This window comes from Diabrotica virgifera, chromosome 6 (genome assembly GCF_917563875.1).
Source record: "Diabrotica virgifera virgifera chromosome 6, PGI_DIABVI_V3a".
Lineage (NCBI taxonomy): Eukaryota > Metazoa > Arthropoda > Insecta > Coleoptera > Chrysomelidae > Diabrotica > Diabrotica virgifera.
Window position 1 is genome coordinate 168,714,786 of NC_065448.1, and position 18,530 is coordinate 168,733,315.

General features: G+C 37.7%; 1 protein-coding gene across 5 annotated transcripts in view; it reads right to left on the bottom strand.

Moving 5' to 3' along the window:
• Window positions 1-18,530, bottom strand: part of LOC114328362 (glycogen synthase kinase-3 beta) — a 202,857-nt gene that overhangs the window by 65,690 nt on the left and 118,637 nt on the right. For all 5 annotated transcript variants that reach the window (XM_028277201.2, XM_028277197.2, XM_028277200.2 and 2 more), the window contains one exon: window positions 7,235-7,345. In XM_028277201.2, the coding sequence (XP_028133002.1) occupies window positions 7,235-7,345 (111 nt within the window). The remainder of the gene's footprint in view (window positions 1-7,234; window positions 7,346-18,530) is intronic.

Below are 18,530 nucleotides of genomic sequence, written 5' to 3' on the forward strand. Positions count from 1 at the left end.
AAAAATCCGCAAAAACGTAAAATCTATAGTTTTTTTTTTAATATCTACAAAACGAAACATGCTAGGTACATACAACCTCATACCAAAAGAAAGGTTGTAATATTTACTACAAAAGTCAATACTAATATACAGGATGTCCTATTTAAAAAAAAATGAGAAAATTTTGTATTTGCAAATAGTGATCACACTGTATATTTTATGGCTATATGTCAAATATGTTAATTTATTTAAAAATAACAGTATACTAAAAAAACTTTGACATATCAGTTAAATTTTTATTACCTTGAAAGCCTAATTCACAGTCCTTTGAATATTACCATTTTTCTCAATAAAAGTGTAAATATTTCGAGAATTGTTAACTTTAGACCTATAATACCTTATATAAATTCTTAATATTTGTAAAAAATATATTCAAAAATGATTTAATATATAGGGTGTTCCATTTAAAAAAACACAACTTTGGTTTGTAACGTCGTTCTGACTCACCCTGTATAATCGAAAATAATTTTAAATTATAGACGGCTTCGATATTCATTAATTTTGTTAAAAACATTTTTTTGTACATCCCATAATTTAGCCGTAATCAAAGAAAACCAGAGGTTTGGCGCACCCTGTATTTGTTTAAGTTGTTGTTAGTTCTGAAAGCTGGTGTTATTCCTTTCTTTTTAATGTATCTGGCTATTTTTGTTGTTATCTTGCCAGTATATGTGATAGAGCAGAAGGTACTGGGTTCTTTCTGTGGTGGTGGATAGACTAATTTCAGGGCTTTCTTATGGAGTTTTTGTTTAAAATTTTGTTAATTGTTTGTTCGTTATAGCCATTGTTTACTGCTATTTGTTTAATGATGTTCAGTTCTATCTCGAAGTTACTGACACAACTATACACAATTCATCATCCCATCCTACACAACACAAACTAGGAGCCTACCATGGCATGATACATAGACTGACAGAAATTCCCATGTCAAAAAGTAACTTGTAACATTGTAAACTAAATCACTTGAGAAAGGCACTCTGCCGAAACAGCTGTAGTCACATAGTTGTAATAAATTTTGTGGAAGTATAGAAAACAAACGTTTTCAGTGTTTTATTGTTAGATAAAATGAACTTCCATCAAGTAACGGTCGAATCCATCAATCAGATATTTAACTATGACTTGGTTTTTTAAATATTTTCTGTAAAGCATATATGAGGGGTATAGAATCAAAACTCGCTTTCTCCCAAATTTTCGTTGGTCACAAATCGCTAAAAACTTATAAAAAACAAGCCATTGCAATTATCACACGGATTTAAGTTTCATATTTAACTATAAGAATTTAACCATAGAAATTGATATTACATAATGAGCGAAATCCAACTTTCGTCAAAAATTAAATAATTGAAATTTTTGTTTGGAGAAAGCGAGTTTTGAAGCAAACTTTTGGAGAAAGCAAGTTTTGAAACAATTTCCTTTTTTGGAGATGGAATTTTGCAACTTTTGTTTTTTGCCGATTTTAATAGAATAAAAGTAATTAGCTTGATAGTGGTACAACAGATCTTTTCGGTTCCAATGAATGTATAGTTCTTGGAAGATCATGCCTATAATCCGTAATTAGCTTGGTACAAAAAATGCATTCATTTTGCATCGGTGCTCTTTTCCTTGCCTTTTTACCAGGTATCTACTACAGGAGTCACTTTGAACATCCATTACGAATAGAAGAATAATATTACTGTTATACTACTTATTTTAAAAGAAAAAACTATGCAAATAGTTAGTATTAAAAATTGATAGCTGATAAAAGTAGTAAACAAACACTGACGTTGCATCAGACAAATAGAGTGATTAAATCTGTATGAGTTCTCTTCACTCACTTTACACGCCTCCTATTGGTCGGTTGGAGAAAGACTGCAGTTTCACACAGAACTGTCACAGGAGAAAGACGGGTTTGATTCTAAAGCATTCTTTTAACATTGAATTTATATTGGATAAAGCTAATAGGCCTGGATTCCGGGTACCAAAAAAAGTTGATTAATAGCAAGCTGAAAATTTGTTAATAACTTAACGGTGTCTAGTCGGATAAACTTTCATGTACGGGGACACTTGAACAAGGGAAGTTTTAATTGTGGAACAGTTTCAAAATTTGGAACGTCAGATTACGAAAACGTCCCATGTATTTTGTCGGTCAGAACATCCAATTGATTCATGCAAAAATCAGACTGCTATTACTAACCAACATGATTCCTGTCTTTTGACATGTTTTTCGTGTTCCACTCATTAAAATGCCCAGTTGGTAATAAACACCAGTATGATTTTTGCATGAGAGTTTAATGAAATGGTAACAAATCAATTGGAAGTTCTGTCAGACAAAATACATGGAACGTTTTCGTAGTCTGACGTTCCAAATATTTAACCTGTTCCACAATTAAAACTTCCCCTGTTCCAGTGTTCCCGTACATCAAAGTTTGTCCGACTAGACACCGTTAAGCTATTAACAAATTTTCAGCTTGCTAGGAAGTCAACTTTTTTTTGGTACGCGGGATCCAGGTTTACAATTTTGATTCTGGATTCGTGTAGGGCCCAACAAACAAATTCAGAAAATATAAACAACTTAATTTCGGCCATGGATGGAGAAATTTTGATTCTATACCCTTCATATAAAATGGTATGATTTCCAAAATAAACACAAAAATAGATTAAGCAATGTTAAGGCTGATGTTTTATCTTCCTGATCTGTGGTCTTGAAAAGCTTCAAGATAAGGAAGTTGCGGTTTTAATGCCCAGTAGAGAAGCAAATCTGATAGCAAAGCTTTTTTTACAACAAAAACAGTTGTTTAACTTAGTGCAAGCTCACAGAATTTACAACTGCAAGGAGCATTGTCTCTCGTGAAGGCATCCATTTAGTCAATACAAGATTTCGGCCAGACAAATAAACATGACAACATACAGTTAAGCACCTCTTTGTTAGAAAAAAAATCGACTGTAATAATATAGAAGCCACACTGGTATACTCATATACCAGAGCATTTAGGCCAAAATAAATCGATTTTTAAATACAGCACCAGGGCCTGACGGCATATATCCAGCCCTACTACGGTGGGGACTGGATATTCTTTTGCCGCACCTTGTGGGAATGTTCAGAGCCTCCTTGGCTCTGAGATATATTCCTAGAGAGTGGAGAGAGGTACGTGTGGTCTTCATACCAAAACCAGGTAGGATGGATTACACCCTACCGAAGGCTTTCCGACCAATTAGCCTGACATCTTTTCTCTTGAAAACGATGGAAAGGCTATGCGAGAGGTACATAAGAGATGAAGTTCTGGTTCATAATCCACTTCATCCAAATCAACATGCATATACTTCGGGAAGATCTACCGATTCTGCACTTCATCAAGTAGTGGGAAGAATTGAAAGATCGCTGGATAATAAAGAATCCACCCTAGGTATATTCATAGACATTGAGGGAGCGTTTGATAAAACAACTTTCCCAACCATCACCCAACAGCTCAATGTCAGGAATGTCCCCCTGGCCGTGAGCGAATGGATATTCAGTATGTTGTCAAATAGAGCAATAAGCATAAATGTAGAAGACGTTTTGGTTAGAGGGATGGTTACGAGGGGATGTCCACAAGGGGGGGGGGTGCTATCACCACTCCTCTGGAACATAGTGTTGGATACCCTGGTTTACCAACTCAGCAAGAACGGTTTCTACACAATAGTCTATGCAGACGATATAACCGTCTTGCAAAGCGGTAAGTTTGAGAACACACTATGCGAGAGATTACAAGTTGCTCTCAGACTAATAGAAACATGGTGTAAGGAACACTCACTGTCTATAAATCCAAAAAAGACAGAGATGGTCCTCTTCACCAGAAAAAGAAGGATCACGGGCTTAATACCCCCTAGGATTCTAAACTGCAGTCTGAATTTCTCTGAAGAGGTGAAATACCTTGGTATTACCCTTGACAGGAAGTTAACATGGAACTCTCACTTAGATAGTAGAGCTAAAAGAGCATATATTGCCTATGAACAGTGTCGGCGAACGGTCGGACGCACTTGGGGCCTTTCGCCCAGGGTGGTCGCCTGGATCTACACTACTGTCATTAGGCCAATGCTAACTTACGGAGCCATTGCTTGGGTACCAAAAGTGCTACAGGCAACAGCGATCAACAAACTAAACCATATTCAACGGATGGCTTGCCTAAATATAACAGGTGCCATGAAAACAACACCAACTGCTGCAATGGAGTTGCTCATTGACATTACCCCTTTAGACATATATGTCAGAGAGGTGGCGCTGATGACGATGATGAGTTTACGCTCAGCGGGTGCAAACCTTGATGTAGGAATGGGACAATTGAGATGTCGTTTCTGGCGGGGTGAGCTGGAGGCACTGCCCCAGCTGCATGCGGGCCATGGATGCGACTCAATTAAACCTACGTTTGTCTTCGACAAACCCTACAAAATCGAAACAAGACAACATAGGGAGTCAAACGTGGCAAATGCATATTGCATCTACACCGATGGCTCCAAAACGAAAGAAGGCTCAGGATGTGGAATATACTCCAGATCATTGAACCTTAGTATAAAATGGGGCATGGGCAAAAATGCCAGCGTAGTTCAGACTGAACTGGCTGGTATCTCCATAGCCGCAAAAGAGATAATCGGGAAAGGTATAGCCGGCAAAACTGTAATAATCTGCACAGACTGCAGACAAGCGCTACTAACCCTGAACAGACCACGCGTCATATCAGGGCTAGTAATGGAGTGTCATGAATCACTAGCCCAAGCTTCGGATGGTAACAACATCATCCTGAGGTGGGTTAAAGGACACAACAGAAATAAAGGCAACCGCATTGCTGACCAGCTGGCTAGAAGGGCAGCAGGCCTAAGACTCTTAGGACCTTGTGATCTTTTTGGCTTGTCGACTACAACAATCGCGGAAACTGTCAAATGTCACTCCCACACGCAAACCGTAAGAAGATGGGAAGAAGGGCCAGGATGTAGACTTGCCAAGGTAACACTAAGGAACCTTGGGAAGTCAGCATCAGAAAAGTACTTGAGAATGACCAGGAAAAACCTACGCTTGACCGTTGGTTTTTTAACTGGCCATTGTCAACTAAGAAAACACCTCCACACACTGGGGCTAGTAGACACATCTCTATGCAGGAGGTGTGAACGAGATGACGAAACTGTCGAGCATGCCCTATGTGAATGTCCGGAGCTATCGTCAATACGAGAGTATGCGTTCGGCGAGCCTTGGCCTACACCTGCCGATATAGGGGAGATGTCACCAGGTGATTTGTCCACCTTCCTGGAAATGGCAGGATGGATAATGAACTAAGGACGACAACCCCCTGGGAGGATGTACAATGGGTCAATTGTGGCCTAAGTGCTGTTAATAACTAATAATTGATAATAATTATAATTGATAATAATTATTATTAATAATAATAATAATAACCTAACTTGACTCACACTCCTTACTCTACAGACAGAGATAAATACAGCACCTAGAAACTTGCAACTTTTTGCAATATATTCAGGCTGATGTCAGAAAAAAAGTCTGCTATAGAAAAATTAGTGGAAATGCATAGTCGCAAAGTGCATAAAATACATCCAAAAGTTTATAAACTTGTCAAAATAAATGTATTAATGGCCAGATTTTGTTATTCGGGGGTTACCGGGTTGTAACCGACTACCGGAGCACCTGATGCCCAGGTTCACTGCTAAGCCACGTCATCTGAAGTTTCGAGGGTTTTGCGACACCAAATTGATACAAACAGATTACTCGGTGGTTTTTGGGGTCGCTGAACAAGAATAAGCCATCAGAACCGACCTCGGTGCACCGAGGTGCTCAAAACCTTCCAAACTCAAGAAGATAACATGTCCTAGCAGTGACCTTAGACACTAGGTGTCCGGGGGGTCAGTTCTGATGGCGTATTCGTATTCAGCGACCCCAAAAACACCTAATAATCTATTTGTATGCATTCAAGGCTTAAAACCATCGAAACTCTAGAAGATGACGTGTATTAGCAGTGATCGTGGGCACCATTTGCTTCGGGGGTCAGTTCTGATAGCGTATTCGTGTTCAGTAACCCCTAATAATAACCCTCGTGTAATCTGTTTGCATCAGTCGAACCGAAAACTCCCGAAACTCCAGAAGATGACGAGCCTTAGCAGTGACACTGCACAGTTTCCAACAGCCGGAGTACCAGAAACGTTCAGAATAGCGACCATAGAGATGGGCTACTCCAGATTGTTCTCGAATGTCTGTATTTGTACATATAACGCGCGCTGTTATTAGTTGAGTTAGTTGATAAGACAATCTCGTCCTGTAAACTTATAAACAGTTTCCGGTATAAATAAATAGTAATTCGAATCGCTAGTTGTATTTAAATACAGCGCAAATGAAACGTCAGAAAATGCCTGAAAAAGTTTATAATCCCGGTTCCCGATGTAAAACCTATGTATCATTACAAATGATCAGGGATGTAATTCTATTATGTAATCTAGTAGTCACAGATGCACAGAATAAGTAACACAGTAAATAATATCACAGAATATAACATATACTATAGATAGATGATCACAAACCCTTTTTTCAGTGCGTCATTAATTTTGACGTTATACAGGAATTTGAGACTGTCACAAATCATTACATGACATTGTGGTTAAATCTGACAGTTGTCAGAATATTTATATTTATCTTTATATAAAGATCAATATTTATACAAATATTTGCCAGAATATTAATATTTAAAATATTTTAATGTAAAAATAAATAAATATAAAATCAAATTTCACTATATACAATGTCCGAATATACCAATGCAATGACATAAAATATTTATATTTACGTCGCAGAAAAATACTAACCTAGAAATTACAATTGTCATTTTACCATATGATTTGATAAAATACTGTCACAATCGATTACTTTTGTGTCAAATTTGCATCATTGATTGGTTATCTATGTAGAGTATTGTAATCGCCAACCAATTATACATCTTTATTTAAGTCGTTTTAATATGCAAATACCCGTCAAAAAATACATCATTTTCTAAGTTCAATGTATAATAATCACATAGGTACGTTTTTTTTCTGTAACTTCCAAAAGTAATGCGTTAGAGAGAATTCGATAATCTGTGACGCACTGAAAAAAGGAGTTTGGGATGATCTGTAAGTGCATAATATCTAATAAGTCATGCAAGGAATATTTCCAAAAATAAACAATAAAATAAAAGTGTATCTTTACCTTGATGAAGCTAATTGGTATAGTTTGCTTCGATTTGCTGTAGTGTCGTGCAACTTTATATACCGTCTCAGGGATGTATTCCAAAACCAAATTCAGGTACACCTCGTCTTTCTACAACGAAATTCAATTATTATATAACCTGAAATCATACGAATTTCATAATTTAATAGACAACAAAATCCACACGTCAACCAGGAATCTGTTTTGTTACACAAAATTTTTCCGAAAATATCTATAAATTAAATAATGATGATGTCGTGAGTTCGAATCTCACCAGGGTCATGAATTTTTCGTTTATTATAAATTAATAAATGAAAATAGATTCTGTCCTTGTGGGATCGGTACTCACCGGAGGGACCGCAGACGTTCGGATACAATTAGCGTCTCTTTGCAAAGACAATGACGTCGACTTTGAAAAGTAACAAGACACTTTTTTTTCCTGGAAGCCGTCTGTTGTGAACCGGTTGGACTGCAGCCACTTGGCTTATTGTACATCTTCCATTCGTTTATGAAACCCATTCCAGAATTCTGGAACCCTGTACCAGCTTGTACAGAGCCTCGATTTTTGACCCTTCGCTTCGTTATCGAACGTATTCGCTTCGTATACTAAAAGATACGAAACGAATACGTTCGATAACGAAGCGAAGGGTCAAAAATCGAGGCCCAGGTCTAGTGGGTGGGTGCCATATATATTTGGAGTCACTTCGATGTCTCCGAAAAGTGTTTGCCGCCTCCTATCCAATGCCTCACAGTCATGCAAAATATGGTTGACTGTTTCAGGTTCTCTGTTACAGAGTCTGCAGCTCAAGTCTCCATGAAACAGCCCCATTGTATGCAGGTGACCCTTAACTCGCGCATGTCCAGTGAGGAAACCTGTTATGACTCTGAGATGATTCCTGCTTGTTTTCAGCAGTAACTCAGCCCTACTAGCACATGTCCGTCCGATATACATCTTGCCATGTGTTTGACCGGGTACACTCTCCCAGTGTGAGTTGTGTTGGCTTCGGATCCAGGTTTTTTTTTTGTTCGCGGACGGTGCTTTTTGGCACTCCCACGGCCGGCTCTGGACCCAGGTATTTTGTAGCTGATGCTCTCTTGGCAAGTGCATCAGTTCTTTCATTGCCGTATATGCCCCGATGACCTGGAACCCATATCAGTATAACACTGTTATGTTGTGCCAGTCTGTCAAGTTCTTGTCGACATTCCCACACCAGCCTAGAATTCAGCTTAGGGTTTATAAGAGCCCCAATGGCTGCTTTGCTATCTGTGCATATGTTAACCCGCTGCAGTTCGAATGCCCTCAGGTTGATTTCTCTTGCACATTGCAAGATTGCAAAAATCTCTGCCTGAAATACGGAGGTATATTCTCCCAGTGGAATAGAAACGTTGAAATTTCCACCACTACAGAATATTCCTGCGCCCGAACCGTCTGCAGTTTTAGGCCCGTCCGTATACCAGGTGTAACCCTGCAGTCTGGGTCGAGAGTTTCCTCTGTCCCATTCGTCTCGTGGGCAAATGTCCACTTGAAAAGGTACTTCAGGCTTGTATCTTGATGTCATATGGTCAGAAATCATCATCCATTCGGCATCATTAGTTTCATTCGTTATTCTACTGTCCTGATTTAACTGGTACGTTGCTCAGGTTTTCTCGCAGTCTATAATATCCCATTCTCGTCTCACCTCTTATTGTAATATGTAAAGGAGGGATATCCAATAGTGCCTCCATAGCTGCCGTAGGTGTGCCCCTCATAGCCCCCGTGATCCCGAGACAAGCAAGTCTTTGCACCTTGCATAATTTGATGATGGCACTTTTTTGTTGCACTTTTGGCCACCATACCACTGATGCATATGTAATTGTGGGTTTTACCACCATGTTATAAGTCCAATATACCATGTCTGGTCTCAAACCCCACATTTTTCCATGAGTACGTCTGGCTACCATTAACGTAGTTACCGCTCTCTTTAAATTAAATAATTAAATAATGATGATGTCGTGAGTTCGAATCTCACCAGGGTCATGAATTTTTCGTTTATTATAAATTAATAAATGAAAATAGATTCTGTCCTTGTGGGATCGGTACTCACCGGAGGGACCGCAGACGTTCGGATACAATTAGCGTCTCTTTGCAAAGACAATGACGTCGACTTTGAAAAGTAACAAGACACTTTTTTTTCCTGGAAGCCGTCTGTTGTGAACCGGTTGGACTGCAGCCACTTGGCTTATTGTACATCTTCCATTCGTTTATGAAACCCATTCCAGAATTCTGGAACCCTGTACCAGCTTGTACAGAGCCTCGATTTTTGACCCTTCGCTTCGTTATCGAACGTATTCGCTTCGTATACTAAAAGATACGAAACGAATACGTTCGATAACGAAGCGAAGGGTCAAAAATCGAGGCCCAGGTCTAGTGGGTGGGTGCCATATATATTTGGAGTCACTTCGATGTCTCCGAAAAGTGTTTGCCGCCTCCTATCCAATGCCTCACAGTCATGCAAAATATGGTTGACTGTTTCAGGTTCTCTGTTACAGAGTCTGCAGCTCAAGTCTCCATGAAACAGCCCCATTGTATGCAGGTGACCCTTAACTCGCGCATGTCCAGTGAGGAAACCTGTTATGACTCTGAGATGATTCCTGCTTGTTTTCAGCAGTAACTCAGCCCTACTAGCACATGTCCGTCCGATATACATCTTGCCATGTGTTTGACCGGGTACACTCTCCCAGTGTGAGTTGTGTTGGCTTCGGATCCAGGTTTTTTTTTTGTTCGCGGACGGTGCTTTTTGGCACTCCCACGGCCGGCTCTGGACCCAGGTATTTTGTAGCTGATGCTCTCTTGGCAAGTGCATCAGTTCTTTCATTGCCGTATATGCCCCGATGACCTGGAACCCATATCAGTATAACACTGTTATGTTGTGCCAGTCTGTCAAGTTCTTGTCGACATTCCCACACCAGCCTAGAATTCAGCTTAGGGTTTATAAGAGCCCCAATGGCTGCTTTGCTATCTGTGCATATGTTAACCCGCTGCAGTTCGAATGCCCTCAGGTTGATTTCTCTTGCACATTGCAAGATTGCAAAAATCTCTGCCTGAAATACGGAGGTATATTCTCCCAGTGGAATAGAAACGTTGAAATTTCCACCACTACAGAATATTCCTGCGCCCGAACCGTCTGCAGTTTTAGGCCCGTCCGTATACCAGGTGTAACCCTGCAGTCTGGGTCGAGAGTTTCCTCTGTCCCATTCGTCTCGTGGGCAAATGTCCACTTGAAAAGGTACTTCAGGCTTGTATCTTGATGTCATATGGTCAGAAATCATCATCCATTCGGCATCATTAGTTTCATTCGTTATTCTACTGTCCTGATTTAACTGGTACGTTGCTCAGGTTTTCTCGCAGTCTATAATATCCCATTCTCGTCTCACCTCTTATTGTAATATGTAAAGGAGGGATATCCAATAGTGCCTCCATAGCTGCCGTAGGTGTGCCCCTCATAGCCCCCGTGATCCCGAGACAAGCAAGTCTTTGCACCTTGCATAATTTGATGATGGCACTTTTTTGTTGCACTTTTGGCCACCATACCACTGATGCATATGTAATTGTGGGTTTTACCACCATGTTATAAGTCCAATATACCATGTCTGGTCTCAAACCCCACATTTTTCCATGAGTACGTCTGGCTACCATTAACGTAGTTACCGCTCTCTTCCTTATTCTTTCTATCTGCTGATTCCAAGTAAGTCTCGAGTCTAATATTATCCCGAGATACTTTACTTCACTCACCAGATTTAAATGTAGACCATTTAGACTTAGAGGACCCAATTCCTCTGAATTCCTCCTTTTAGTAAATGCCATGATTTTTTACTTTAGAGGACTGATGTTAAGCCCTACATTTGAAGTCCATTCTGTAACTACGGTCAGAGCCTGACTGTCCATTCGATCTCTGACTGTACCATTAAATTTTCCGTGGTCTAAGATGACTAGGTCATCCGCATAGCCCAGAACATGATGCCTATCGTTGTCGAGTCTAGCTATCAGGCCATCCATGACCAGATTCCATAGTAGAGGAGATAACACTCCTCCCTGTGGGCAGCCTCTGGCTACCTGAGCTGACACTGTATCCCCTAGCAACGTAGCATATCATATATGTTATATGTGAAAATAGTCACCTTGAACCACTCAAGGGTTACCGACTCTTTGGTTTCGCAATATCAGTTCCTATTTCATCATCCTTCCAGCAAGCGTTCCCATAGAGATAGCTGACCATGCATGGACGTCAACCTCTGACCAAAGCTGGCCTTTCGTGGGAAATGCCGACACCACAGTTTGTAGGAAGATTATAAATTTAGGACTTTAACATTATTGTATCACTCGTCATTTTAGTTTCTCGCTAGTAACATATTTGCATTATATAATTTTATTTACTTCAATTTATCATAAAACAAAGTATAAGTGTAATTTGTGAAATAAATCTTTTTTAAAAAGTCAATTAAGAAGTTAGTGATTTAACATTTGGCGCAGTCAGTAGGATCCGGTCAACGTTGATAGAACAAGGAAACTCACTAGCAACGGCGGATCCTTATCCCTCAACGGAAAAAGAACCTAGAGCCGTCCTCATTCAACTGGATACTACGGAAGGAACACCTGGTGAAGCCCCTGGTAGCAGATCCCGTTAGAAAACAAGACGTCCTCGATGTTTCTGTTAATGTAAGTTATTGAATCATCTCGTTTTAATATTTTAATATTTGCAAGCATACCGTACATACATCAAACTATTTTTTTTTCAATTTTAATCTTGACTATACAGTAAGTCAAGCCAAGTTGATTATCTAATAAGGAAATATTTTTTATTACATACTTTTATTATTTTACCATTTTTATTTACGCATTTCATTGATTTCATATTATATTTTCGCCGATATACTTTATTTTTACCATATTTTACTTGATTTTACCATATTTTACTTCATTTTACCATATTTTACTTGATTTTACTATATTTTACCATATTTTATTTTATTTTACCATATTTTACCTTTCGTATTTTGTATATTTTGTTTTTATACTTCCACTGACATATTATTATCAAAATGCCTGAAACACGTTCACAAACCCAAGCTGAAATTGAACCCTACAAACTTTCAGAAATATTTTCCATAATTCCTGAATTCGAAGGAGACCCAATCTCTCTCCCCACATTTTTAGACGCATGTGATTGCGCAATTAGAATGGCTTCGGGAGACCAACGTATCTTATTAACGATTCACATTAAAAATAAACTAAGAGGTAAAGCAGCTCAATTAATAAACTCTAGAAAACCAAGTTCTTATACAGACATAAAAAATTTACTAAACCTTCATTTCGGAGATAGTAGAGATCTCACTTCTTTAATCCATGATCTACAAAGACTTCGACAGTTATCAAATGAATCACCCTTAACCTTTTTCAACAGACTACAAGTTCTAAATGCAAAAATGCACGCTTCAATCCAAAAATCAGACCTAACACAAGACCAAAAGAAAGCCCAATGCACTTTAATTGACTCTATGGCTTTGAATACTCTTTTAACTGGACTAGAACCCCGATTAGGACAAATCATTAGGGCTAGTAACCCTCCTGATCTTATTGCAGCTAGTAACCGTATCAGACGTGAACTTCAGTTGTCGTATTTCGAAACACAAAAATCAAATAAAGATAACCAAAATAATCCAAAACCTTCCCAACCGATGAGAAGAACCTCATCTAATTTTTCTAAATGCACAATTTGTGGAGGAATTGGCCATCTAAGTAGCGAATGCCGCTCTTCACGTTTTCCTTCTTACCAAAATCAATATAATGGTAGACCACAAAACTACCAAAATAATCAAAATCAATACTCTTCCAACCAATATAACAATAGACCACAAAACTATCAAGGTAATCCAAACCAATACTCTTCCAATCAACAAAATTTAAACCCACAGAGATCGACTTTCCCTTCTCAAAATCAACCGCAAAATCGCCCCTCTGTTATTCAGAGAAATCCAAATTTCCAAAATTTTCAACAAAGAGCCCATGTCTTTAATGAATACCCTGATGATCTCGTAGAATCTTATGGAGATTATTATACAGAAAATGATCTCCAACCTGACTATTTTTACGATTATACCAATGATACACCTAATTATACCAATGATAAATCTTATTATACCAATGATACACCTGATTTAGAAAATTATCAGGATTTTCTTTCGCTACCCAATCAGAACCATCCTCCAGTTAACATACGAACCTTTCAACCGATATTATGAACGTACAACAACAAATCCAAGCCCTCAATTTGGACAATTTCGATCCAAATGTGAACTTTCCGGAACAGAAATTCCTGTAAGCCCCTTTCACACAATGAGCTCTAAAAACGTATATTATATTAATGATGCTACGAATACATTTAAACTTCTAATTGACACCGGTGCAGGAATTACAGTTTTCAAAGAGAATACTGCACGAAATTATCATAACCGATCCCCAGAAAATGTTACCATTCAAGGCATAACCGACGAAAAACTCTTAATTACAGAATCTGTCCTTATTCCCTTTACCGATGATAACCCCCACAAAGTTTTCATTTTTAACTTAGACATTGACTTTGACGGAATAATAGGCCTAGATTTCCTAGACCACTACGAATGTGTAATAGACCTTAAAACCAGACAACTTCATACAAACTTCAAAACCCTTACCCTGCATAAAGTTGGACAAGACACACATAATCCCACAGAAAATACTCCGGCGACATTTCCTACAAAAATATTACCGTCAAATAATTTTCAAACATATCCGAAATCAAACACAAACATTAAAGCTCAACAAAGTAACAACTCACTTCACGTAAACACTCATGATCAACAAAAACACATCCCAAGACCAGAGAAAAAACGAATAAAAGAAAAAATAAACCAAATTTCGATTGATAGCCGAACAGAGCAAATATTCAAATTAAAATGCAACCTATCCAATACAGACGCAATACTGTCATCCCAAGAAATCGAAAAAGTTCGCATTCCTCACGCATTAGTCCATGTAGACAAAAATGGAGACTTTTTAACTTCTGTCATTAATGCTAATGCAATGCCAAAAGTAATCGAATTTTCGAATATTTCTATCGAACCTATAGAAAACTTGGAGACAATCTTCACCTACGACGACAATCACTGCGAACATCCAATTATAGACAGAGAACAAATAATTAAAGAACATCTGAGAATTGACCATTTAAATTCAGAAGAAAAGGAACAAATTCTAAACATTTGTACGGAATTTTCAGATATATTTTACGTAGAAGGTGACAAGCTGACATTCACGAACGAAATTAAACATGCAATCGAAACGAACAACGCGAAACCGATATACACGAAATCTTACAGATATTCGCAGGTTCACAAAGAAGAAGTCAAGACACAAACCAAAAAAAATGCTAGAACAAGGAATAATTCGGCATTCAGTAAGTGCCTGGTCGAGTCCAGTGTGGGTGGTACCCAAAAAACTTGACGCATCTGGCAAACAGAAATGGAGAGTCGTTATTGACTATCGTAAACTCAATGAAGTTACAACAGAAGACCGTTATCCACTTCCACAAATTTCAGAACTGTTGGACCAACTTGGAAAATGTCAGTACTTTACAACATTAGATTTGGCGTCCGGATTCCACCAAATTGAAATTGATCCAAAAGATATCCAAAAAACAGCCTTTTCAATTGACAACGGACATTACGAATTTGTTCGTATGCCTTTCGGATTAAGGAATGCTCCTTCCACCTTTCAACGAGTAATGGATAACATTCTCCTAGGAATTCAGAACGAAAGATGTTTAGTATATATGGACGATATAATCATCTATTCAGCCACCATTCACGACCACCTATCACGACTGACAGAAGTATTTAAAAGATTAAGGAAGGCAAATCTGAAGATACAACCAGATAAATGTGAATTATTAAGAAAAGAAGTCGCATACTTAGGACACGTCGTAACAGAACATGGAGTAAAAACAAATCCTGACAAAGTATCATGCATAAAAAGTTTCCCAGAACCCAAGACAACTAAAGAAATAAAATCATTTTTAGGCCTAGTAGGTTACTACCGAAGGTTTATACCGAATTTTGCCAAAATTTCCAAACCACTGACTAAATTACTTCAAAAAGATGTCCCTTTTGTTTTTAATGTCGAATGTAAGGAATCATTCAACGATCTCAAAAATATTCTAATGACAGACCCAATTCTCATATATCCAAATTTTGAAGAACCCTTTTTACTCACTACTGACGCTAGTGCTTTCGCAATTGGAGCCGTTTTGTCACAAGGCCCATTAGGAAAAGATCTGCCAATCGCTTATGCCTCAAGAACATTATGCAGTGCAGAAACCAAATATTCCACAATAGAGAGAGAATTACTAGCTATAATATGGGCAGTAAAACATTTCAGACCATACCTTTTCGGTCGCAAATTTACTCTTATCACTGATCATCGACCTCTTACATGGCTATTTTCAATTAAAGACCCAGGAAGCCGCCTAGCACGTTGGCGCCTAAAGCTTGAAGAATATAATTACAAGATAGAGCACCGTTCAGGAAAAATCAACAGAAATGCAGATGCACTCTCGCGAATAAAAATAAACCATTTTAAGGACTGTGCAGACTTTCAATCAAAACTTGCCCTGCACGCATCTAACAAAGATGAAACAGAGACCCAAGAAGACGAAGAAGAAAAAGAGGACACAGAAGAAGGAATAGAAAAGACGTCAGAAGAATTCGAAAAGTTTCTCGAATTATATAGAACAAAATCCATTATCGATTACTCCAAAGTAGAAACGTCAAATGCAGAACTGTTAGATAAATCTCATAAGAATATCGTTACCTTTTTTTGGCAGAATAAACTTGAGGACCTGCACGAAAAAATAATGGGTGACATATTTGAAGAAAATATAGAATACAGTAACCGAAGGATCAATATCGTATCTAGCAAAACCGTAAAAGATCGGAAATATTTCATTATCCCATTACCTTTCGATCCACAAAGAGTAATGTCATACTTATTTCTCATACTTTATGCGAACCAGGAACAATTTGACGAATCAAAGACCTATTGCATAGAAAATAATCTCGAACTTCCCATCTTAGAAATATTTTCCTACATATTTGCAGACAAAGAACTTAAATTAAAAATCTGCCAAAATGTAATTAAACAGGCAAGTGAAGACGAAACCCCACAAATCCTAGAACATTACCATTGTGGCAAGAATAACTTGCACAGAGGAATAAACGAAACTGTTAGACGTATAAAAGAAAAATATAATTGGAAAAACTTAGCAAAAGATGTCGAAAAATATATAAAAGCCTGTGAAATTTGCCAAAAGGTTAAAATTTACAGAAAAAATCTAAGTGGACCGTTAGTTATAACGGAAACTCCGAAAACGCCATTTGAAAGAATCAACATAGACATATTTGAATATCCCACTAGAAACTATGCATTAACCATTAGAGATGAACTAACTAAATTTACTCAAGCATACCCTTTAACCGATAAGAAAGCAGTCACCGTAGCGAGTACACTCCTTTTATTTTTCCAACATTACGGAACACCCTTAAGAATACATTGTGACTGTGGTCGAGAATTCGAAAATGCCATAATTAAAGATCTATGCAACCTCTATGAAATAAAATTAACATTTTCTAGTGTAAGTCATCCACAATCCAATGGATCTGTAGAAAGATTCCATGCCACACTATCAGAAATGATCCGAGCAAATAAATCCGAAAATCCCAATGATCACCCATTCGTGATCCTCCCTTATGCAGTGATATGTTACAATAATACAAAAAACAAAACACACGGTTTCACGCCGTACGAACTAGTCTTTGGACACACTGCAGGACGACCACCAGAAACACTATATAATCAAAAAAGCCTAATTAGCAAATACGTTAGAGACCTTAATAACCGTATGGAATACTTTTATAAAGTAGCCAGAGAGAAGACAGAAAGAGCAAAAGAAAAAGCTAAAGTAAGATTTGATGAAAATATTTCATCACAACGCCCTGACTTTAAAATTGGTGACAAGGTATACGTAAAAGAATCCCAAATAAAATCAAAATCTGAAAATTTATTTAATGGACCTTTTCAAATTCAAGAATTATTTACAAATTCTGCCATTATCCTAAATCCCCAAACGAATCAAACTTCTAAAGTAAATTTTGACAGACTAAAACCATACTTTGAATAAATTTCTTCTTTACAGATTCTATGGACTACTTTCAGTCGCCTACTCTTAATTTCACCTCTCTCCCATAAATAATACAGTCGGAATCTTCTATCACGAAGAAGGTACCATTCGAATATCTAATGATAAATGGACATTACTTGTTTACAAGGAATTGCTCCCTATAAAAACTGCTACAGTCGGAAAAATGAAAGAATACCCATGAACGAACATATAAAACACGCTGTATTTTCCTGTCACCGTGTCACAAAGAAAATTGCCCAGCGCAAGTACATGTAATAATAATTATTACATGTACTTGCGCTGGCCAATTTTTTGTGTGACACGGTGACAGGAAAATACAGTGTGTTTTATATGTTCGTTCATGGGTATTCTTTCATTTTTCCGACTGTATATCCAACAACGACAAAATTTTAGAAAACTTGCTAGATAAATTTACAAATGCCGATACACCAAGGAAACTTGCATTTTAATCTGAGGTACAAACACATATTAGTTTGATAAGACAAATCTCAAATTCCGTAAATTTAAAATCTAGAGAAGTAATTGCCGACACACGAGCCTATAATCCACGCCAAAAACGAGGATTAATCAATGGTATTGGAACCATATGGAAATCTATTAGTAGAAATTTAGACGCATCAGACGGTGAATATTTCAATCAATGTATAAATAGGATCACTAGAGATGAAAATCAAATAGAAGCACTCTTAAAAAATCAAATCTCTGTTACAACTTCTGTCATAAAATCTTTTAACACCACTATCCAAAAATTACAAATAGACGAACAAACTTTTAACAAAGACCTACACGATATCGAAACTACTCTTATAGACATTGCTGACGACATCTCATTTTACCGTGCACAATTACAAACCTTAAATTTGTGTGAGTCGTTAATGGAAAGCTACATATTTTTAGAAAATTATCTCAATGACATTTTGAATGCCATCACTTTTTCTCGATTGCAAATTTTACACAGTTCAATTATTTCTCCCAATGATTTACTAGATTCATTGAAGATTATCTCACAATCTTTACAAAATAAT